General features: G+C 56.6%; 2 protein-coding genes across 6 annotated transcripts; one reads left to right on the top strand and one right to left on the bottom strand.

Annotated features, from left to right (window-relative positions):
- Positions 1-2,554: 2,554 nt before the first annotated feature.
- TMEM208 (transmembrane protein 208) lies at positions 2,555-5,392 on the top strand. Its single transcript, XM_082863422.1, has 6 exons — positions 2,555-2,654; positions 3,288-3,383; positions 4,142-4,201; positions 4,283-4,419; positions 4,941-5,025; positions 5,125-5,392. Exons 1-6 carry the CDS (start codon positions 2,649-2,651, stop codon positions 5,260-5,262), a joined length of 522 nt encoding a protein of 173 aa, XP_082719548.1. The 5' UTR covers positions 2,555-2,648; the 3' UTR covers positions 5,263-5,392.
- A 158-nt stretch (positions 5,393-5,550) lies between these two features.
- On the bottom strand, positions 5,551-21,667 carry FHOD1 (formin homology 2 domain containing 1; the record flags this gene model as incomplete). 5 transcript variants are annotated; one of them, XM_082863384.1, is made up of 24 exons in its annotated part: positions 5,551-5,853; positions 5,927-6,127; positions 6,202-6,367; positions 6,449-6,641; positions 6,736-6,926; positions 7,254-7,415; positions 7,499-7,618; positions 7,704-7,886; positions 8,093-8,248; positions 8,583-9,175; positions 9,263-9,378; positions 10,253-10,306; positions 10,687-10,710; positions 10,848-11,066; positions 11,148-11,281; positions 11,413-11,556; positions 11,655-11,749; positions 11,835-11,946; positions 12,215-12,309; positions 12,386-12,491; positions 12,569-12,636; positions 12,967-13,031; positions 13,408-13,514; positions 21,467-21,667. In XM_082863384.1, 24 exons carry the CDS (start codon positions 21,665-21,667, stop codon positions 5,771-5,773), a joined length of 3,588 nt encoding a protein of 1,195 aa, XP_082719510.1. In that variant the 3' UTR covers positions 5,551-5,770. The 5 variants fall into 5 exon arrangements, with proteins under 5 accessions (XP_082719510.1, XP_082719512.1, XP_082719513.1 ...); XM_082863386.1 differs by having other exon boundaries at positions 10,848-11,018; XM_082863387.1 differs by having other exon boundaries at positions 10,848-10,988.
- Between the last annotated feature and the right edge of the window lie 156 nt (positions 21,668-21,823).

Genomic DNA, 21,823 nt, shown 5'->3' with positions numbered 1-21,823 from the left:
TAGGGCTCCACTCACCACTCCAACTGCCCTGCTTCTGGATTCTTCTGTGGCTCCCAGGGTTCAGACCTGGGCCTTTCAGTCTGTTACTTTCTAGGATAATAAATTCATTTGCATGGCTTTAACAGTTACCTCTATAGGAATAACCAGCAATTCAATATGGACATATTGTTTTATCATTAATGTGCTAGTTTAGTATTGCCAACTCTCCACAGGATTCTTCATCCAAATGTTTTACCATCACCTTCATCTCAACCTCAGTCCAAAGCAGCCCCTCCTCCCAACTTTCCAGCCCCTGAGCTTCAATGCCAACAGTGCATCTCACCTGATGATCCTGATAATACTGTGTACTCTTCATGCTCTTCTGTCCCTTGCTCTCAGATATAGGTGTAAAGCACAGGCTTTAGGCCAGGCTAACTTAGACTCATTCAAATCCCAGCTCCACAGATACCTAGCTGTGTGACCTCAGGCAAGGTACTTGAACTCTCTGAGCCTCAGTTTCCACACCTGTAAAATGGGGATATTAAAAATCTAGATCATAGTCTTATGATGGGGATTAAATTATATATACATAATATAATTTATATATATATATATATTTAATAGATATAATATGCTTCACATCTAGTAGGTTGTCCATAAATGGTTCCTGGATTGCTGTTACTAATATTTCTGCCTTTGAAAACTTACCACCTTAGTAGCCCAGATCTTCATCACCCTGCCTTCATTCCTTCCACAATTTCCCACCTGATCTCCCTGCATCCAGGCTCATCCTTGCTAATCATTCCTCACAATGCAACAAGGTTAATTTTCCTAAAACACAGCTTCAGTCTCAGTGCACTCTGATGAAAACCTTCAGGGTTTCCCAGTCCCCTCAAGACAAAATCTCTTCTCCTGGGTCAGCACTGCCAGGCCTCCATGCCTGACTGGACCCCTGATTCCAGAGCTTCCACAATCCAGTCTCCTCACTGTCCTACAAACACAGCATGTCTATTTCCTTATTTCCTTTTGCCTATGTGGACCTTTTCCCCAGCCCACTCTGATCTCTTCTTTCCTTCTCTGATCCTAGTACACAGAAGGTACTCAGTCAATACTTACTGGATTGCATTAAGTAAGGATGGACAGTCTTTTACCTCTATTTTCACCAAAGGTTTGCTCAAGGAAGGGGTGGGAAGATAAAGCAGATCATTACTGAGAGGAGAATGACTGGGGAGAACAGCCTCTGGACCAGGGAGGCTAGGCATGGGCAAGAGAACACCGATGGGGACTGGGACTGATCACGCCCCTATCCCCAAGGGGATGCAGGAAAACCTGACTGAGCCGAGGTAAGATAGTGGCCATCCTGTCTTCTGGGGCTCAGCAGTCAATCCAAGGAGCAAAGGGAGGGCAACAAACCTGTCCTCCCTGAGGGGAGGAAGCATGATTCTTTGAGCTGAGAAGCGGGGAGGCCTTTCTAGAGGGACCAGAAGAAGCAGTGATAAGGGTGGAGTGGCCACCCAACGAACCCCATCCCAAGGAGCTACTAGAGATATGACTGGTCATCTCTGAGATCTATGGGGATGGAACAGATATCCTCCGGGGCCAAAGGGGGAAAGGATGCCATCGCAGGGGGCTCACTGGGGTTGGAGCAGTCCTGTATTTGCTAAGGGAAAGGAGCACCATTCCAAGGGCTGATGGGGAAAGGGTGGCCTGTCTCCCTTGGGCTGAGGGGAGAGGGTTGCCAGCTCTCAGGGGAAAAGGGATGAAGAGACCATCCCAAGAGGCCACTGGGGACAAAACTTATCATCTCTCTCTAGATAACAGCGGCAGAGTGGTCTTGCTCCAGGCTAAGGAGAGGGAGCAAACATCCCATGGGGTGAAGGAAGCAGGGATGGCCATCACTAGGGGTCGAGGGAGCGGGGAGCAGGCCTGTCCCCGGTGAGGGAACTCAGAGACCATGCCCGAAGTTGATGGGAGGGGGCACTCTGTTTTCCACCGCCAGGGGAAGGGGCAGCCGTCTCTCGGGGAGGAGGGAATAGAGCGACCATTCCAAGGGGCCAATGGGGATAAGATCGGTTTAACCTTCGGGGATGATGGGATGGAGCGGACATCTTCCAGAGCTGAGGGGGAGGGGCGGCCATCTCAAGAGATGCAGGGTAGGCAGAGGCCCTGTCCTCGCTGAGGTGACAGATTGGCCATCTCTTGGGGCCGATGGGGAAGGAGAGGATGGTCGCCCAAGGTAAGGGGATGGGGTGGCCCAAAGGCGGGGCCGTTACCCATAGCCAGCAGGTCCTTGGATCTCCCGGGCTGGTTGTTTCCGCCAGACGGGCGGGGCCAAGGCGAGCTGTCTGACAGCCGCTCCCCACAGCCTGGGACCCCGAGGGCGGGGCCTGTCCCGAGCTAGGCCTGAGGGCGGCCTCCTCTCACCTCCAGGGCAGAGATTCAGCCATCGCATCCCTGCCGCCTCCGCCCCCGCGCAAGGCTTTCTGGGAAGTGAAGTCCCACCGACTCTGGCGGGCGGAGCTTGGGAAGGAGGCGGATTTCCCACTTCCGTCCCAGTTGCTTACGATTTGGGTCTGCACCGGAAGTGCCTGTGCAGCAGATGTGGTACCAACTGAGTGCTGTTTCAGTCGCTCTCCCATCTTTCCCCGGCTGGGTATTTGCGTCGCACCATGGCGGTAAGGAGGGCGAGTAGGGCGGGGTCCGCAAGGCAAAGCACTCTCGGGGGGCCGGGAGACTGAAAACAGAGGAAGGACATCAAGGGCAGTGGGTCGGCCAGAGGGAGGTGCCATCCGGTGGCTGGACCGTACTAGATTAAGCGGGGGAGTGGAGAGGCGCAGGAACGTACCAGAGCTGGTGCCGGAGAGGGGTGGGCGTCAGTACCAGACAGTGTCAGGACTAGCTGGAGATCTGAGGGGCTTGAGGCGGGGTAGGCGTTAGCCCAGATCTGGTTTACTCTAGCAGAGGCCGGAGAGGGTCGCCATTCAATCCCCCTCAGGGATCCCCTCTGAAGGGTTTGTCAGCCCAAAACTGGGCCTTATCAGAGGATTCAGGAGATACCAGCCTAGTGTTGGATTGTTCCCACCCCGAGCAGGAGGCGGTCATTGTTGGGTGTGTTGGAAAGATGCTGTCAGCCCTAAGCAGGATGGTTTGGAGGAGGGGTGGACATCCCAAGAATTGTGCTAGCTTTGAGCACCGCGGAGACTCGGCTGAGGTGCAGATGAAACTCTGTAGCTAACCGGAATGGTGGGGAGGATAAGGAAGACCCTGGCTGATGAGGGTTCTGACAGCATCTCGTCATCTCTCTGCAGCCCAAGGGCAAAGTGGGCACGAGAGGGAAGAAGCAGATATTTGAGGAGAACAAAGAGACCTTGAAGTTCTACCTGCGAATCATACTGGGGGCCAATGTAAGTGCCTCCCTCCTTGCTTCTGTGCCCACCCAATGTTCCATAGCCCTCAACTCTGTTTGGTGGGGTGGAGTGGTGGCAGTGTATGACAGCTAAAGCTCCAAAAGAAAACTCCAACTAAAAGTAAATGAGAAAGGATCGTGGCACAGAGAAAGTGCTGAATAGTCAAAACAAAAAACCAAAACCGAAATGAGGGTGTGAGTCTCAGATTGACTGGAGAGCCCTTCCCATCCTAAATACACAGGGGCTTCTTTCCTGGGCTGAAATGTCGGAGGGGAGTCTGGGTATTCAGGAAGCAGACCTCTTCCCCCAACCGTATAAGAAACGACTTGTCTTCTTTCATCACCTGGCCTAATATCTTGGTCAGAGTCGAGGGAGGTCCATGGTTTAGTAAGCTTTTTAGATTTCTTTTTCATTAGAAATTAAAATTTTTATTATTTATTTATTTATTTATGGCTGCATTGGGTCCTTGTTGCTGTGCATGGGCTTTCTCTAGTTGCGGCGAGTGGGGGCTACTCTTCGTTGCTGTGCGCGGGCTTCTCGTTGCGGTGGCTCCTCTTGTGGAGCACGGTCTCTAGGCACGTGGGCTTCAGTAGTTGTGGTGTATGGGCCTAGTTGCTCCGCAGCATGTGGGATCCTCCCGGACCAGGGATTGAACCAGTGTCCCCTGCATTGGCAGGCGGATTCCTAACCACTGCGCCACCAGGGAAGTCCCTAGTAAGCTTTCGATCACAGCCTGATCCTGTGTCTGCTTACAGGCCATTTACTGTCTTGTCACCCTGGTCTTCTTCTACTCATCTGCTTCATTTTGGGCCTGGGTAAGTGTCCTGCATCCTGGGAAGTGGGTAAGCACATAGGGTCAGTGGCTGGCCTTTGATACCCCCATTCTTGTTCGGCAGATGGCCCTGGGGTTTAGTCTGGCAGTATACGGAGCCAGCTACCACTCTATGAGCTCGATGGCAAGGGCAGCCTTCTCTGAGGATGGGGCCCTGATGGATGGTGGAATGGATCTCAACATGGAGCAGGGCATGGCAGAGTGAGTGTCCCCCGCTGTCAGCCCAGGTGAGCGGTGCCAGGGCTGGGGTGCTGGGGCCCAAGACCCACAGCTACCTGTGGAAGGGTGGAAGGGAGTTGAACTAGGGCCCATCTATTACTTTTGTTTTTATTTTATTTTTTTTGCGGTACACGGGTCTCTCACTGTTGTGGCCTCTCCCGTTGCGGAGCACAGGCTCCAGATGCGCAGGCTCAGCGGCCATGGCTCACGGGCCCAGCCGCTCCGTGGCATGTGGGATCTTCCCCGACTGGGGCACGAACCCGCGTCCCCTGCATCGGCAGGCGGACTCTCAACCACTGCACCACCAGGGAAGCCCCTGTTTTTTTAATTAAAAAAAAATTTTTTTTTTTTGGCTGTTCTGTGCGGCTTGTGGGATCTTAGTTCCCCGACCAGGGATCGAACCTGGGCTCTCAGCAGTGAAAGCATGGAGGCCTAACCACTGGACCGCCAGGGAATTCCCCGTCCACTATTTTTGGCCCTTGCAGCCTCCCTTCTATCCACAGGCACCTTAAAGATGTGATCCTACTGACAGCTATTGTGCAGGTGCTCAGCTGCTTCTCCCTCTACATCTGGTCCTTCTGGCTTCTGGTACGTGGGTCGTGGGCCTCGCAACGAGGAGCTGGGGCATCTACCCCTTCTCTTCTTTAATTTCCTGCACCTGGCTTCAAGCTCCCTTTTCTCTCCTAGGCGCCGGGGAGAGCCCTTTACCTCCTGTGGGTCAATGTACTGGGCCCTTGGTTTACAGCAGACAGTGGCGCCCCAGCACCAGAGCACAACGAGAAACGGCAGCGCCGACAGGAGCGGCGGCAGATGAAGCGGTTATAGCCACTGACGTTGTGGCTACAGGTTTCTGGGCCCCGGGTGGCTCTATCAGGCTACATGGCCCCCATGCCAGGAGCAATGAGGGCCTAGTCCAAGGGCCAAAGGCAGTCTAAGGTATAGGATTGGTGAATAAATGGCTTACAATGTGGATAATGGCTGTGTGGGTGATAGAGATAAGGCAGGAACAGCCAGTCCTTTGGTATTTTCCTTCTGCTACAGGCACAGTGTAGTGGGTACTTTGAAAGAAGAAAAAGCCTCTTGGATTGGCTAGGAAAACTTTATTATGCTCCACGTGTCCAGGGAGCTCATACATGCACACGCACACTCACACAGGCACACACAGCTAATACTGCTCACAGCACTGGCCACGGACCATTCTCTTTTCTGAGAATGCACCCACTGGCCCTCGAGTAGAGAAGAGGCCCAGAATTGTGCTCTGGTCCCTCCTCACCATAGTCTCCTGCACTGCAGGCTGGGGCCCAGATAGATAGGTATCATGGAGGCAGCACCTTCACACTTCCAGGCCAGGACCCTTGCTCAGTCCTAGCGCCTGTACCAGGTCCTCTCCGAGCCCGCTCTTCAACGTCCGTCTCACTGCAAGGACAGAGCAGGGTTGGAGGGGGTTGATGGAGTTAAGGTGGGCAGTGGGTGTGTGGGGAATACTCACAAGACTTGCGGTTGCCACGGGAACGCTTGCGTTCCCGAGCAGCTGAGGCACGAGGACTGCTCTTGGTCACTGACTGCACCAGCAGGTCCATGATCTCATCTGAAGTGTCACTGGGTAAACTGGAGCCTGGAGGTTCTTCTGGGGGTACAGTGCAGGGCCCCACTGCTGTGGGCATGACTGGGGAGCTGCTCTGGACCATGCCTGAGGGAGCCAGATAGGGAGGTGAGGCCAAAGCAGCCCCAGAGCCCACTGCCCCCAGCGGCCGTAGGTCCCACCTCTGCTGCGGCGGCCATGTGTGGTGTCCTCGGGCTTGCTGGCCAGCAGACTCTTCATGCTGGCATGACTGTCGGCATCACCCTCTCCTGGCCCACTGCTCACAGCCACTGGGATAGATGGGTTGCTGGGGGTTTCCCCAGCCGCCACACCTGAGAACTTCTCTGTCTGGAGAGAGGAAAGGGGTGGGTTGGGAGTAGAGGAAGAAAACCATGGGGGTGGCAGTCAAGACCCGGAAGGGACACCCACCTCGGTGATCATGCGTCCCCGGGTCTTGTTGCGCTCACGGTACGTGGCCCGCTTCTGCTGCTGCTGCAGCACCCGGTCCCGGCAAGTCCGATACTCCAGTGCGAACTCCCGCAGCGTGTGGCAGAACTGCATGACGCGCGCCTCACGGGCTGTCTCCGCTGTGTACCCCAGGTACAGCAGGAAGGCGTGGAACCTAGCCAGGTTGGGGTGGGGAGGAGTGGTGAGTCCTGCTTGGGGTTTGAGGGATGGTGGTAGCAGTCCTACCTCTCTCTGGCCCACGCCCCCACCTGTTGCAGACACGGCGGTGCACGACCCTCAGCATGGCAACACGGCGGGTACAGTGGGCCAGGAAGTGGGTGAGGCGGGCACGCAGGGCTGGAGCCAGCTCGTGCTTGGACAAGCTCCGTAGGCTCTCTTCGGCTGCCCGGCTCCGGCGCTCCAGCTGCCCCAGGTTCTCAGTCAGCTGCTCAAAGTCCACCTGGAAAAGCAGGGAGTACACATGCTATCCCCCCACAGAAAGACACCACCTGAGCTGCCTCTGTGCTGGGCTGACTAGCCTGGGCCCTGAGGACACAGCCGAGATCCGGCCCCTGCCCTCCAAAAGCTCACAGTCTGACGCAAGAGACAGACAAGTCCATTTGATGCAGTGGAGAACGGAGAAGGTTTCTTGGGATAAGTGGCAGCTAAACAGACCTAAAGACGGAGTAGGTGTAGCCATGCCAATAGAAGAAAGAGTTTCTGCCAGAGGACACAGCCCACGCGCATGCCTGTAGCCTAAGCAAGCCCTGGCCCAGCAGGTGCTGACCTTGGCACAGCGGATCAGGGCAGGAATTTCTGAGTAGAGGTCAGAGGAATCAGGCCGGGTCTGGAGCACCAGGGAGCAGAGATGATGCAGCAGTGACTGTCGGCGCACCGTGTCTTTCACCTCTGACACCTTCTCCAGGTAGCTCAGCTCAAAGCCGCTGCTCTGAAAGGACCCCGTCTGAGCCTGAGCCTGAGGCTGGCTGGCTCCAGAGCCCCGGGCCCCGACCTCATGTGCTCTCAGCTCACCTGGGAGCCGTTGAGGAAGTTGCCCACAGCCAGCAGGGTGGCCAGGATGCAGTGGAAGGTGGCATTTTGCACCAGCTGTTGCATGCCCACTTTCAGGTCAAACAGTGGCTCTGCAATTTCCTGGTGTGGGAGACCAGGGACTCAGACTACGTGGTCATCATGCTCACCTGTCCCCACTGCCTGTCCCATCCCATGACCCAGGTACCCGCTCCATGCTGTCATAATCCAGCTTGAAGGCCCAGAGTTGTAGGCGGGCAGCCAGGCCCCTGATGGAAGCGAGAGTCATCAGGAAGTTCTCGGCTGGGCCCAGGGGTATGTCAGGATTGGCCAGCTGGGCCTCCTCGATCTTCTGCCGCTCCTCCTCTGTGGGCATCATGGTCAGTAGCTTCTGAGAATGCACCCACCGGCCCACATAGGCCACTCAGTGCTGGCCTGAGGCCTCAGGTATTGGTCTTGACTCCTCCCTAGGTCGTCTGGGGCAGCCCCAGAATCTGGGGAAATGCCAAGCCCATGCCCACCACTGGAGGGACAGGAAATGCCCACTTACCAAAGGAGAGGGCCGGACTTGCTGCACCCTTAGCTGGGTATCCCTACCTCAATGCCATCCTTGCTGACAGCAAACTCATCAAAGTTGAGCAGGGCAGCCTTAATGACGTGCACAGGTGGCAGTGTGGTTAGGCCGATGTTGATGGCGTTGCTGCGCTTGGGGTCCAGCACGGTGGTCACTGTGCGGCGGCCCTCACCAGCTTTCTTTGAAATTGGGGGAAGGGCAGTGTAAGATTGGGAAAGGGTCTAACTGGGGCAACAATCTAAGAGGGCACACTAAGGCCCCACTCTGAATGGCTTAATGGTGGGATTACCCCACAACCAGGGATCTGGGATGTGTAAGGCCTTGGGATGGGCTTAGACGCTAGTTAGGGTTGGGCTGAATCCTTATTGAAGGACCTCAGACAAGTCGCTACTCCTTTCTTTGCCTCGGTTTCCCCATGTGGGAAATGAGTGGCAGTCCCAGCAGTTCAGACGCTTGAGCTCTTATTGCCTCCCCTCTCCCCTAGGGTTACCTTGCAGACGAGGGCACGTTTACCTTGGAAGGCAGCACGTCCTTGGCACGGGACTCGAACAGGTGTTCTAGCCGGGCTGTATCCACCGAGACAGGCTCTAGTGAGGCCCACAGGGTGGGGCAGGGCCCAAAGCGGCTGCCAGAGCCTCCATGGACCCCAGCCAGCTTTAGCTCCCGCCAGAAGAGTTTTACTGTCTTCCTCTTGGTGGGAAGGGCTAGGCCATCAGGTGCTGAGGGGGGAAGAGTGGCAGCTGGGGGTGGTGGTGGGAAGGAGCTTTTGATGGGTGGGGGTGGTGGTGGCGGAGGAGGTGGGGGGCCTCCCGGGAGCGGGGGTGGCGGGGGCGGGACCCCTTTCCCCGCCTCCACAGACTCCGTGTTCAGCACGTCCTGGTCTTCATCCTCCCCCAGGTCTGAGAAGTCCAGGTCCCCAATGCAGAGGCTGGGTACGCTGGTAGGGAGCTCCCGGATGGGCTCAGCCTTGGGGCTTGGTGGGGCCAATGGCTCCTTGGGCTCTGGCTCGAGGCTGTGCCGAGTACGGAGCAGGATTTGAGGGGCAGCGCTCTGGGGTGTTCCGGGTGCAGGGGCTGGTTCTGGGGAGCCCCGTAATTCTTGGGTGTCTAGAAAAATGGAAACAGCCATCAGTGTCACGTCCTCTGTGGAGCAACAGGGCAACATGGGTGGATTCTGCCCACCCACCTGCTCACCTGGGTGTCCATCGATATCATCGTGCATGGCTCCAGCCAATGTCTCTGCCTGGCCCTGGGCCAGCGCAGCCTGCTTTTCTGTTTCTGCTGCTGCTACATTCTCCAGGAACCGGGCTCTGGGGGGAGGGACTTGTCAGTGAGGGTGTCTGACACACCCCAGCCCAGGGTGGTGCACATGCCTTAATGGGCCCCTGGGCACTGCCCCTAATTGCAGGCACACACAGACACACAGGGAACAGTCCATGCGCTGAGCAGACCCGGGACCTGCCCCCCCCCCCCCTCCCCCGCCAAGGCCAGCCCCTGTTCAGTCTTCCACATCTGGGGAGGGTCACTACCAACCCAGTATTCCCAGGTCAACATACGGGGAAAAGTTCTACTTAACATCTAACTTGCAACCTTGCTGCTGTTCATGTTCACTGTTCTGATTCTAGACAAGGACCCTTAGAGCAGGGGGAGGGGATACCTGTCCCAATGGGCACACCAGGCTGTCCCTCCCTTGGCATGTCTAGCAGCTTCTGAGAGCTATGGCCTATGCCCAGAAAAGGGCCTGGTAAACGAAAGGCACTCAGTTTATGTTGAAGTCATAAAGGTGATCCCATCTCTTTTTTGGTCCCTCCAGCCTCTGGCGGCACTCAGTCTCTGTCCTTCCCTTAGATGGAGGCTGCTGCTCCACCTCCACACCACACAGCACCCTAGATCCCCTCCCAGCCCTAATCCTGGGCTTAGGACACAGGAGAATGGGCTCCAGGTTGGGAGTCCACGTCCTCATCACTGATCAAAGCTGTTAAGGTGTCAACTGTTAAAGCACTGGGACCTCTATGACCCCAGTGAACTGTTTCCTAGTGCTTAGTCCTTGGGTAACTGAGGACACATAAGTCTGGGAGAGTCCCCCAGCTCTGGCTGCATCAGGCACATGGGACCCCTGCTGGGGGAAGCAATGCTGAAGCCCTGAGCACATGGCAGGCCTGGCAGGCTGGCCTCTGTACTTACTCCAGCCTGGCCTGCCCAGTAGGGAACTGGGGGACAGATGGGCTCTCACGGGCCCTGGGTAGGGGGGAATGAGAGGAAGAAATGGTAATTGTGGTACGTGCTTCACCCCAAAGCCCAGTTGCTCACACCCACACAGAGCTGGGCAGTGATATCAGGGGTTCCTTCCCAGCCACAGTGGGAAGAGGAGGGAGAGGGGGAGGCATGATGTGAGGAAACTGGAAGTGGAGGGGAGAGACCGACATGACACAGGACAGGGTGCAGTAAAAGACAAAGACAGAGCAAAACAGGAGAGTCAGAGACAGTGACAGAGAAAGACAGAAGAGGGTAGAGAGACAGATGACATTGACAAAACAGGCAGAATGCCAGAAAGAAGAGAAGCCGCAGGAGGAGGAGGTCCAGTCAGAGCCGAACCCCACCCCCCAGCAGTCACTTACCAAACAGGAGCAGTTTGGTGAAGTCTGGAAAGAAAGAGAAAGAAAGCACGCGTTTGGGCAGAGAAGTTTGGGCAGAGGAGGCGGAGGGCCCGTGGAGGGGCGCAGAGTGGAGGGACAGTTGGAGGAAGGACTCCCGGGACAGGCTCTATCTCCCTACTTACTTGTAGATGCTCCTCTCGCAGGAACTGTTGGGTGAGGGCGTCACGGAGATGGTAGGAAAGAGGCTCAAGGTGGTATGGAGGCCAGAGACAGGGCCCACGGCGCTGGAGGCGGGGCCTGTAGGTGGGGCGGGGCCTTCGGGGCTGGAGGTGGGGCCGGTCGACAAGGCAGGGCTGGCGGAGGAGGAGGTGGAGACTACTGGTGAGGCGGGGCCTGTGGAGCTGGAGATGTGGCCTGTCAGGAGGCAGGGCTTCTCCTGGCGGTTCCACCCCTCCGCCTCTGCCAAGGCAGTTCGTTCTTACCCAGGCTCCGGGGAGCGCACTTCTAGAGATCGGCGGATCCTCTTGCCCTCCTCTGAGGAAGGCTTTCGGCGGGTGATGCGCCGCCCACCTGTGACGGCTTCTTCCATGTCCCCATCCTCCAACCGCAGGGTGCTCTAGGAGAGTTGAGCCCAGATGGGAGCGACTGAGGCCCAAGTAGGTGGGGTGGGGCACTGGAGAACGGCCTCCCTCCCTCCCCTCCTCTCTCCTGCCTTCGGGCCCTGACAGCCCAGCCCGCCCAGCCCACCTCATAGAGCATAAGCTGGGCGCGCAGGTCGACGTCAGTGCCCGCGGTGCCCAAGTGGCGCTGGACCAGTGCCTCCATGCCCTGCTGCTCCAGTGCATCCGTCACGTCGTAGAAGGAGTCCTGATCCGGGAGCGCTGCCAGAGTCTGGAGGGTGGGGATAGGACGGCAAAGCTAAAGCTGATGGAGAGCAGAAGTCAAGAGCCTGAGGGGCCCAGAATGGCACCTGGCTCCCTCTATCCCACCTTGTTGATGAGGGTGACGGTGTACACCAGCAACTCGGGGTCAGCGCCATTCTTCTCCTCCAGGATGGACACCAAATTGGCCCATGGAAGAGCACCTGTCACCCAGATAGGGAGCAGTCATATGGGAACAAGTAGGAGAGAGGGCCCTGAGCAATGGAGGAGGGAGGGACAGTTTCTGACCCGTGGTGCTGGCCACAGAGTTGACTGCACGGATGAACAGTGGTGCGTTGCTCTCAGAGTACTCCACAAAGACCAGCAGCAGCTTCAGGGCTGTCTTCACCACCAAGCGGGACTGGGGGGAAGGGGTCACCATACATGAGTGGGGCTTGGGCCAGACCTGTGCTGGCTCCTGGTGGGGAAGGGGAAGGGCTCCTGGGGCTGGACCCAGAGAGGAGAGTCTAGGCAGAAAGAGCCATCTCTAGGCCCAGGTACTGAAGTGACTTTGAGGCTTAGAGGGGCCACAGACCCCCTCCATTCCAGACCACTTTGCAGAAGAGGAAACTGAGGCCCAGAGAGAGGCAGTGGGAAAAGGGTACATGGCTGGGTGGAGGGCCACTTACCAGGCTGGCACATAGTGTGTACAGCCACTGCACGGTCTCACTATGGGCCACCACCCCCAGCATCCCATCCACAAAAAGCATCAGCTGGCCTAGTGCTGGGGACACAGGGACAAGAAGAGGTCAGTAAGGGGTCACTGAAGGCAGGGGTCATGGGGGAGGGGTGAGGCTGACCTCGGAGGATGTAGCTCTGGTAGTTGTGGTCGGCAGCAGCGCCCACATGGATTAGGCAACTCAGCCCCTCGGAGTGCACAAATTCAGGCACCAGGTCCTTGTCCTCCTGCGGGCACCATGGGGGAGTTCAGTGGGGGGAGGTTCAGCCTGGATGCTCACCCCCAGCCCACCTCTGGGCCTCACCTGGAAGATCTGCTTTAGTGAGAAGAGGGAGCGGCGGAGCTCAGGGCCACTGGAACCATACAACTTTTCTGCAAGAGGTAGGTGGGCATGGAAACCTCAAGGGGACACACCACAAGCCCCCCACCCCCTTCTACTGGGACGCAACCACAACCCCCCATCAAAGAATCTTCTAGTACTCTTGAACCCCCCACCTCCTCCTCCACTCCCTGACTCTGGGCAAGCCCGACCCGCAGTCTGGCAGCTGCCCTGGAAGAAGAGGTCAGGATAGGAATGGGAGGAGTCGCACATCCCATCTCCCATCTGCTCTGTCTGCTGTCCAGCACAGGCCTGAAAGAAACGGAGACAACCGGGGCAGGGGGGAGGGGAGGCACTCGACGCTGATATCCTCACACACTCACCTAAGATGGCATTGACTCTCAGAGAAAGCTGGGTCCGCAGGATCAGAGTAGGCTTCCGCCCTTTGCTGGAATCAAGTAGCCCAGTCAGCAGCTCCCAGCCCATTCCTCAGGGTCTCTCCACCCACACCAAGGCAGCCAAAACCTGGCCACAGCTCCTTTCTCCCCAGATGCTTCTCCAAGCCAAAGGGTTGTCCAGATAGGAGGGTTTGAAGAACACAGGCATCTCAGGTATGTAGGAGAGCCCCCACCCCGGTCCCAGGCAGCAGGTAACACTAGCCAGGCCTTGGGATTCCCCTGGCACAGTTCCCTGGGGTGGTAGGAGGAGACCCACAGCCCTGGCTAGAGATGAAGTGTCTTGGCTGCTGACACCTGAGCCAGCCCCTCCAGCATGGGGGCAAGGGTGGGAGCCAGCCTAGCCTTCCTGGCCCCATCAGCTCTGACCTGATCTCTTCAAAAAAGCCCTCCAGCATCTCCCGTTGCTCTTCTAGGGACAGCTCAGGGTCCAGGTAGTATCCAGACGGAGACACTTGCAGGGCACAGTCCTCTAGCTGGGGGCAAAGGGAACAGCTGTCAGGGCTGGGGAAGAGGTGGCAGGAGTACGTATGGAGACCCCATGACCTCCTACCTCCCACTCAGGGTGCTGGCAGAGGCACACCACAAGGGCCTGCAGTGCAGCCATGCATTCCTTCAGCAGTCATTTCTCATGGGCCTACTATGTGCAAAGCTCACGTGGCTCAAAGAGCTTTTCTCCTGCCTCATACCTACCCATTCTTTAGGTTTCAGATTAGATAATGCTTTTTTTTTTTTTTTTTTTTTGCCACACCATGCGGCTTGTGGGATCTTAGTTCCCTGACCAGGGGTAGAACCCGCGCCCTTGGCAGTGAAAGCGTGAAGTCCTAACCACTGGACCGCCAGGGAATTCCCAGATAATGCTTTTTTGGAAAGCCTTCCTGGACTCCTCTAGCCAATGCTATGCAAATCCCTCCAGCCCTTGTGTGTACCCTGCTCTGAGGCCTTCCACACATCCTAGACACTAGTCTCCTTCCCCACTAACTGTGTGCTCTCTGGGTTCAGGCACCATGTCTGTCTTGTCCATGCAATATCTGCAGAGCCTATCACAGCACTTAGCACAAAGCAAGTGCTCCCTAAATGGTTGTTGAGCTACTGAACATGAATGAGGAAGGGGAATGGAGAGAAAATAGGAGGAAGTTCCTACTTTCAAGGAAGTTTGCAGCTGTGAACATTCAACACCCAGGGAGAAAGTGTTAAGAATGCTGGGAGGTGCAAACCCAGCTGAGAGGGGGACGTGTGTCTCCCCGAGTTAAGATAGTGAGGAGAAGGGCTCCCAGTCCCTCCAAGCCTGAGGGTCTTTGCCCTGCCCCAAGTGGGCTACAGTCACCATGGTCCTAGCTGGACCTCAGAGACCTCCAAGAGGCCTATTAAACACCAGGTTTTAGGGTCTGACTCAGTCAGCCTACAGTGGGTCCCTGGAACCTGCACCGTAACAAGAAGTCAGGTGCTCCACCCATGAGTCTGCTGCCCATGTCTCCCACCCCCCTGAGCTGGCTTCCCACCATCATCACCACCACCACCACCATCACCACCACCAGGATGACTCTTGGCCCCTTGAGAAGCACCTGTAGAGAAGCCTAGTGAGGTGACTCTGGAGAGTCTGAGGGCAGCACCGTGCCACTCCCCGATGCCTACACCATGTAGCACAGTGCCAGTGTGCACGGCTCAGCAAAGTTCCCTTGACTTGAGTGGTGGTGCTTCTTGAGAGGCCCAGGGAAAGCCCACCTCTGGAGAGGCAGAGTGTCTTCTGGTCTCCATCTTACTGGGAAAGTCAACCCCAACATTTGTCCTGATGTTCTGTCAGCCCTGCCCTGCTCTGGACCCAGCCCAAGGACTTCCAGCTGCCCTTGGTCCCCTGGGGTTAAGGGAGTCCAGCTCCTGCCCCTACCCCTCCTCTGCTTAGTACCCCTGCTCATGCCTGAGAGCCTGAGTTCAGCCTGTAAGGCCCTTTGGTGACACCCACACCTCCCACTCCTTCCCACCCCCCCCAGGCTCCTGCGTGGGACATGGGACATAGGACAAACACTCCAGCCTGTTTTCTGTCCCACTGCCTGCTTGGCTGCCTGCCCTCCCTTGGGCAGGCCTGGCCTCTCTCCCCTCCCTGGGAGCAGAGTCATCTTCTCCAGGGCCTACTGGGAATGGGCCCTGAGATGGGGAAGCAAGGCCCCAGGGCTGGGGTCCTTTGTCCAGGGCCAGCTCAGCTGAGGGCAGCCCCACATTCCTCCTGATTCCTCTTCCCACATGGTGACTCAGCAGCCAACCACCGCCCACCCCCCACCCCAAGCCAGGCACAGTTACATCTCCTTCTGCCTTGGACTGGAGGACTCTGGGACCCTAGAGAAACATATTTCCCCCAAAGTCACAAACCCCCTCAGAGACCCCCCAAATCACACACATATAGAATAGCTCGTTCATTCAAATATTCACGAACCAGTCTGGTTTTAGGTGCTGAGGACACAGCAGGGAACAAGATACTGCCTCTGCCTTCCCTGTCTTCCAACCCCGCTGGGGAGGCAGGCAGGTCTGACTCAGAAAAAGGCCACAAATAAATGTAGAAGCACAACTGCCACGGGTGCTAAGAAAGGGGAGGGGTGGGGTGCTGTAAAGGCAAACACTGGAGGAGTGAGCAAATTCCACCTGGGAGTGGCTTACACACCCAAGAATACAGTCAGGCAGGGTATATATATGCTACTGGCCACGCACAGGTGAGAAGCACACCCACAGAAAGCTCAGATCCAGCAAGCACTCTTCCCCTCCTGCACGCACAGTTGCAGGCTCCAATTCCAAGCGAGCTGAGCGTGGCCCTCGCCTTCCAGAATACCTGCACCCATTTGGGGCACGGTCCTGAAGACTGAATGCTCTACCACCCCCAGCCTCCTCACATGAGCCCCTTTGGGCCACTGTGGTAGCAGTGGCTCCCTAGCCACTTCACCTGTCTTATCCTGCCAGGGCCCCATTTCTGGGGAGGAGGTCCAGAGGTAACAGCCAGCCCAAAGCCTCCGGGACAATGCCCCCCACTCTTAACTGTCTGTCCCGGGTGGAGATGGAGCGGGGAGCAGGGTCAGGCAAGCTCCAAGGAGCGGAGACTTCCTGCCAGCTGGGTGTTGCTTGTCCCTCACACCACTGGCCCCTTCCTGGAGTCACCCTTTTTTAAAAAAAAATTTTAAATTTTATTTATTTTTTTTACAGCAGGTTCGTATTAGTTATCTATTTTATACATATTAGTGTATATATGTCAATCCCAATCTCCCAATTCATCCCATCACCACCACCCCCTGCCACTTTCCCCCCTTGGTGTCCATACATTTGTTCTCTACATCTGTGTCTCAATTTCTTCCCTGCAAACTGGTTCATCTGTAGCATTTTTCTAGGTTCCACATGTATGCGTTAATATGCGATATTTGTTTTTCTCTTTCTGACTTACTTCACTCTGTATGACAATCTCTAGATCCATCCTGGGGTCACCCTTCTGAGCGCTAAACCCCTGGGCCTTGTTTCTCACACCCTGGGACTGGGCCAGGCTGGCGTAAGCCCAAACCCTAGTCCCTGAGGACAGTACTTGGGGTCAGCACAGGGTCAGTGTAGGCCCACATGTTGGACTCCCTCCTGGCTCTTGTCTTCTACACTTCTCTGATGTTTGTCTTGGGGTGGAGTCTCTCCCTCATTCTTCCCAGGCTCAGCTCCTCGCTTCAGCCTCCAGCCCACTTTTCTCTATTTATTTGTTTATATTTATTGAGGTATAGTAGATTTACAATATTGTATAAGTTTCAGGCATACAACATAGTGATCCACAATTTTTAAAGATTATACTTGGGAATTCCCTGGCGGTCCGCGCTTTCACCGCCTGGACCCTGAGTTCTACCCCTGGTCGTCAGGGAACTAGGATCCCACAAGCTGCGCAGCATGGCCAAAAGAAAAAAAAAATTATACTCCATTTAAAATTGTTATAGGGCTTCCCTGGTGGTGCAGTGGTTGAGAATCTGCCTGCCAATGCAGGGGACACGGGTTCGAGCCCTGGTCTGGGAAGGTCCCACATGCCACGGGGCAACTAGGCCTGTGAGCCACAACTACTGAGCCTGTGCGTCTGGAGCCTGTGCTCCGCAACAAGAGAGGAAGCGACAGTGAAAGGCCCGCGCACCGCGATGAAGAGTGGACCCCGCTTGCCACAACTAGAGAAAGCCCTCGCATAGAAACGAAGACCCAACACAGCCAAAAAAACAAAACAAAAAACAAACAAACAAACAAATAAAATAAAATAAAATTGTTATAAAATATTGGCTATATTCCTTGTGCTGTACAATATATCTTTGTAGCTTATTTATTTTATATATAATAGCTTGTACCTCTTAATCTCCTACCCCTATCTTGCCCCAGCCCACTTTTCTCTTGATTCCTTGGGCTAGGCTTTTCTGGCAGCCCAAACCAACTTGTTACATATGGTTTTACAAGCTTAGGACACCATGTTGCCTACTACCCAATATTTTTCATAACAGTATAATCGAGTGAGAATGCCAGAGGCAAGGAAGATGGAGAAAAGTGCAGAATTACATGCTGAAGGACTCTTGTTTTAGGAAATAATTTGTTAACTACCTTTTTCTTCTCCTTTCCTAAAAATGTAAGACCCTGTGTTCTGATGACCCTCCTTCCCTTTTTTTTTTTTTTTTTTTTTTTTTGCGGTACGCGGGCCTCTCACTGTTGTGGCCTCTCCCGTTGCTCAGCGGCCATGGCTCACGGGCCCAGCTGCTCCGCGGCATGAGGGATCTTCCCGGACCAGGGCACAAACCCGTGTCCCCTGCATCGGCAGGCGGACTCTCAACCACTGCGCCACCAGGGAAGCCCCCTCCTTCCCTTTTATCTTGGGTCTCCAACTGGACCTTGGCTTCCTGAATGAGATGACATGAATGGGTCTTGAGGAGGGAAGCCCACATTTGTTATGCCTCCTCTGTGTCACACACTGGGCTGCCTGGTTCCTTTGATTCTCCTGATAATCCTTTTACAGGTGAGGAAACCAAGGCTCAGAAATTCTGTGAATTTGCCCCAGGCTGAATGGAACCAGGGCTAACTGACCTAGATCCTGGGCCAATGGACTTTGGAAGTGCTCCAGGGAACCCTGCAGGGGAGGTGGAGTGAGGGCTGGAGACCGCCCCTCAGCTTTCTGAACTGTGCAAATACCCCAAACTGGTCCTCTTAGTTCCAGCAAGGGAACACAAATGAACACACACACATCATACACATTGGGGTAACAGTGCGTACTTCTGCCAGGACTAAGTTCGGGTCCCTTACCAGGCTGCAACCCAGAATGAACAGACTGGACATGCTGGCCCCAGGGAAAGATGGGAGGAGACCATGACTCATGCCCACATCACAATCTTCTATAGTCTCCCAAAGAGACCTCCACAACAAAAAAGGAAAGGGCACCCCATCTTACCCTTAAGAATTTTCTGGGACCCCTCCAGTTGGTCCCTGTCCCAGAAGGTCAGGTTCACACTTTAGCCCCTTTGTCACAACTGCTCCTTAGGGATAAACGGAGGCTGGAGTAGTGATGGGCAAGGTCAGGAAACAAGTACCACCCCTGTTCCACTCTAATGTTTAGCAGCAGTTGGGGAAACAAAGTTGCTGGTAATGAACAGATTGCTAGGGCTATCTCTGCTGCTAGGAATAGGGGGCTCATCTGGCCTTTTCATGAGGGTCAGAGCAGTACCCAGGTCCCTCTGCCCAGAGCCCAGGGAGAAAGGAGTCTGTGCTATCCCAGATGTGGCAGGGCCTTTGGATATCAGGGAGGGGCTCGTAAGGCAGGCCCAGAAGGGCAAAGGGGTAGCACTGGACAGGGTAGCAGGGAGGGTGGGACTGGGCAGCTCTGGGTAAAACAATGAGGCAGGGCCAGAGGGCCAGGTTCTCCCCTGGGGCAGGGGCAGGTCCCTGGGCTCTGGCACAGAGGGGAGACAGATATTCCTGAGTTCCCCTGGGGACACCACACATGACCCAAGGCACTGCCAGGACACCCCCTATCCCACCCCCCAGGGCCAGGAGATGAGTCAGAAGCTGTGGCCAGGAGCTTCCTCCTAGACTGAGAGGAAATGAGCAAGGCCTTTTCAGACCCGAGAGCTTTGAAACATTTAAAAAGGAAGCCCCCAGGGGAACTCTATAGGCAAGCCACAGCCCAGTGGGGTGTGTGTGGGTGGAGCCACAGAGGGAAAGTGGGCTGGGCCTCTGTACATTCCCAGGGAAGGGGCAGGGTATGGGGGGATGATGGGCGTCAGTGGCCAGAATGGGAGGCAGAGGTCATTTGGCTGTGAACTGTTCTCCTGCTGGATAACTGTGCAGAGGATGAAACAGTGAGCACAGAACCCCTCCCTCTTATTTTGCTCTACAGCCTGGGATGGGGATGCCTGGGTTTCTGGGCCACCTCTCCCCTCTAGAGGGCTGTGGAGCAGGCCTGAGTCATGTCTGTGCCCCTGGGCCACCCACTTATAGGACTAGGGGAGGGACCAGCTGTTGACATTTCCTACAAGGAGGAGCCCTGCTCCCCCTCCTTCAGCTCTCTGATGTCCCTGCCCCTGCCCTACTCTCACCCTTCTTCCTCTGGCCTTCTATTCTGGGGCTGTGGTCACAGTTTATATTTGGGATGAGCACATCACAGTGCATCTGACCATTCCTGGCAGAGCTGCCAGCCCCAGGGAGTCCTGGCTCCAAGCACAGTGGTAACCCAGTGTGCAGGCCCCCATAGTCTGCCTGTGGGGGATATGGCAGTCCTCAGGCACACCAGGTGGGAGTTCTGAAAGTGGGGAGACCAGGAAGGACCGAGTTGGAGGGTACTTAACGCATTACCGTAGCTCTCAGCTAGGGAGCAGAGAACAGAGGGCAGAGCCCTGGTTGAAGGGGTGGTGGTGATGGGTCCCTAAATGAGGGGGAGAGGCAAGGGGTAATTCTGATCCTTTTTCCTGTAGCTGACCTCCCAGACTTGCCCCTAATTGGGAAGAGGGGTGTTAGGGCTAAGTTCTGTCCTGGAGTCCGGGGTGGGAGGAATACTATGTTCTCTGTAGTGCTCCAGGCTTATTTCAGTACTAGGAGTTCCAGGAGCTTGGAGGCAGGAACCTGGCCTCAGTTCAGCACCCCTCTCTCCCCAGAGCCCATTGTGAATGGGAGGTGGCCTCTGGCTGGAGGTGCTTCTTTTAGGTCCACTTCAGTTTGCCCCTTTGAACAGGGCAGGACAAGAAGGGGTCGCATCAAAACTCTGGAGAGGGCAATGTGCTATCTTCAATCTTTGTCCTTGAAAGCCTGGGCTTTGCTCATACGCCCCACTCCCCAGGCCAATAGTCTCAGCACTTCTCCCGCCCGCGCTCGGAGGCGGGGCAGGCCCGCAGCGCTAGGAATGTAAGCTGGGGGCCTGGCGCCTGGGGCACATTCCAGGGGAGACCCCAGGCCCGGGGGGCAAGTTTGCGCAACTCGGCGCCCAGCTAAGCCTGGGATCAGGGGAGGGCATCTCCACCAACTCTCTCTTCTCTTCCTCACCACTTGGTGCTGCCTGGCTGGCGGGGCACCCCGGGAGGTGATTGTGTGCCTCCCAGAGTTCTGGCCCGGAAACCGGGTGCCTGCGAGTGCGCCGGAAAAGGCTGCCTGCGGGGGACTGAGCGCAGCGAGCAGGAGGGGAGGTAGGGCGGGCCATCTGGAAAAGGGCCTCTCCCGGCACTGTGCACGAGTCGGTTCTGGGGTGCAGGCAAACGAGGGCGGGCCGGCGGTTTAAAATTAGCCCGGCCCGCTCCCTCCCTTCCAGCTTCCCGGCCGGCGGCGGCAGCTGTACGAGATGGTGGGGGCGGTGACTCAAAGGGCTCTTCCACCAGTGCAGCCTCCCGCGCTCGGGGTGTCCCGGGCCAGGCCGCTTCCCGGGAACTCCCTTTCAGCCCGTGAAGACTCTTCTCCACCGGCACTCCCCAGCCGGGCCTCACCAGGCAGGGACAACACTCCGTCCGGCTGGACCCAATCCAGCCTCGAGACACCTCCAGCGGCCCGCCCCGGGTCCGCCCTCCTCGTGGTCCCACCCCCACCTGACCTGAAGCAGGTGAAAGCTGTTCTATCCCCAGCTCCGTCTCCTAAGTCCGCTATCGCGCAAACACCCACGCCACCCTATCCAGAGCAGTTAGCCAGGCCGACTGGCAGCGAGCGGACCCCGAGCGCCTCCCCAGGTGGGCCTCATTTCGAGGACCAGCCTGGGTGCCGCAGAGTACAAGCTCCCATCCTCCCTTCTTCAGCTTCCCTCAACTTGAGAGGCGTTCCCAACAAGCCGGGCAACGTGTACCTTGGGTCCCCAGCCCAAAACTTTCCCGGAGGAGCGCACCCGCTCCAGCCTCTCCTCGAGGGGCTCCCAAAGGCTTTCATGGCGCTGACCCTGAACCCTCGGTCGCCCCAACCTTTCTCCGGCTCCCCTTACCTTGAGCGGCGCCCCCAGCAGGTGGTGCAGCGCGGGTATCTGCGCGCTCAGGGGCAGCGCCCCGTCCAGGCTGCAGGTGGGGGCCCGGCGCGGCTCCGGGAAGTTGGCACATGCGAAAGGGTCGGTGTCCTCTAGGTACTGCACCCGCACGGTCACCACTGATACCGGCTCCCCGTCCCCGCGGTCTTCCTGGCCGGCCATGGCTCCGCTAGTGGCTCGCTCAGTGCGCCTCCGGGCGGGTCCCGGCCGCGCCGCGGCGTCTCCTCAGCTAGCTCGCAGTCTGGGCGGGACCGGGCCGGACGCCGAAGAAGAGGGGCGGAGCCAGGCGGAGGCGGGGCAGAGGAAGGGGGTGGAGCC

Source organism: Leucopleurus acutus, assembly GCF_964270905.1.
Source record: "Leucopleurus acutus genome assembly, chromosome: 20".
Taxonomy (NCBI): Eukaryota; Metazoa; Chordata; class Mammalia; order Artiodactyla; family Delphinidae; genus Leucopleurus; species Leucopleurus acutus.
This window is presented reverse-complemented; position numbering and strand designations above follow the sequence as displayed.

What these genes read in the sequence shown, in the direction of transcription:
- TMEM208 (XM_082863422.1), top strand. An exon ending in ATGGAGCAGGGCATGGCAGA is followed by an intron (nt 4,420 to 4,940) that starts GTGAGTGTCCCC and finishes TTCTATCCACAG; the next exon opens with GCACCTTAAAGATGTGATCC. An exon ending in TCTGGTCCTTCTGGCTTCTG is followed by an intron (nt 5,026 to 5,124) that starts GTACGTGGGTCG and finishes TTTCTCTCCTAG; the next exon opens with GCGCCGGGGAGAGCCCTTTA.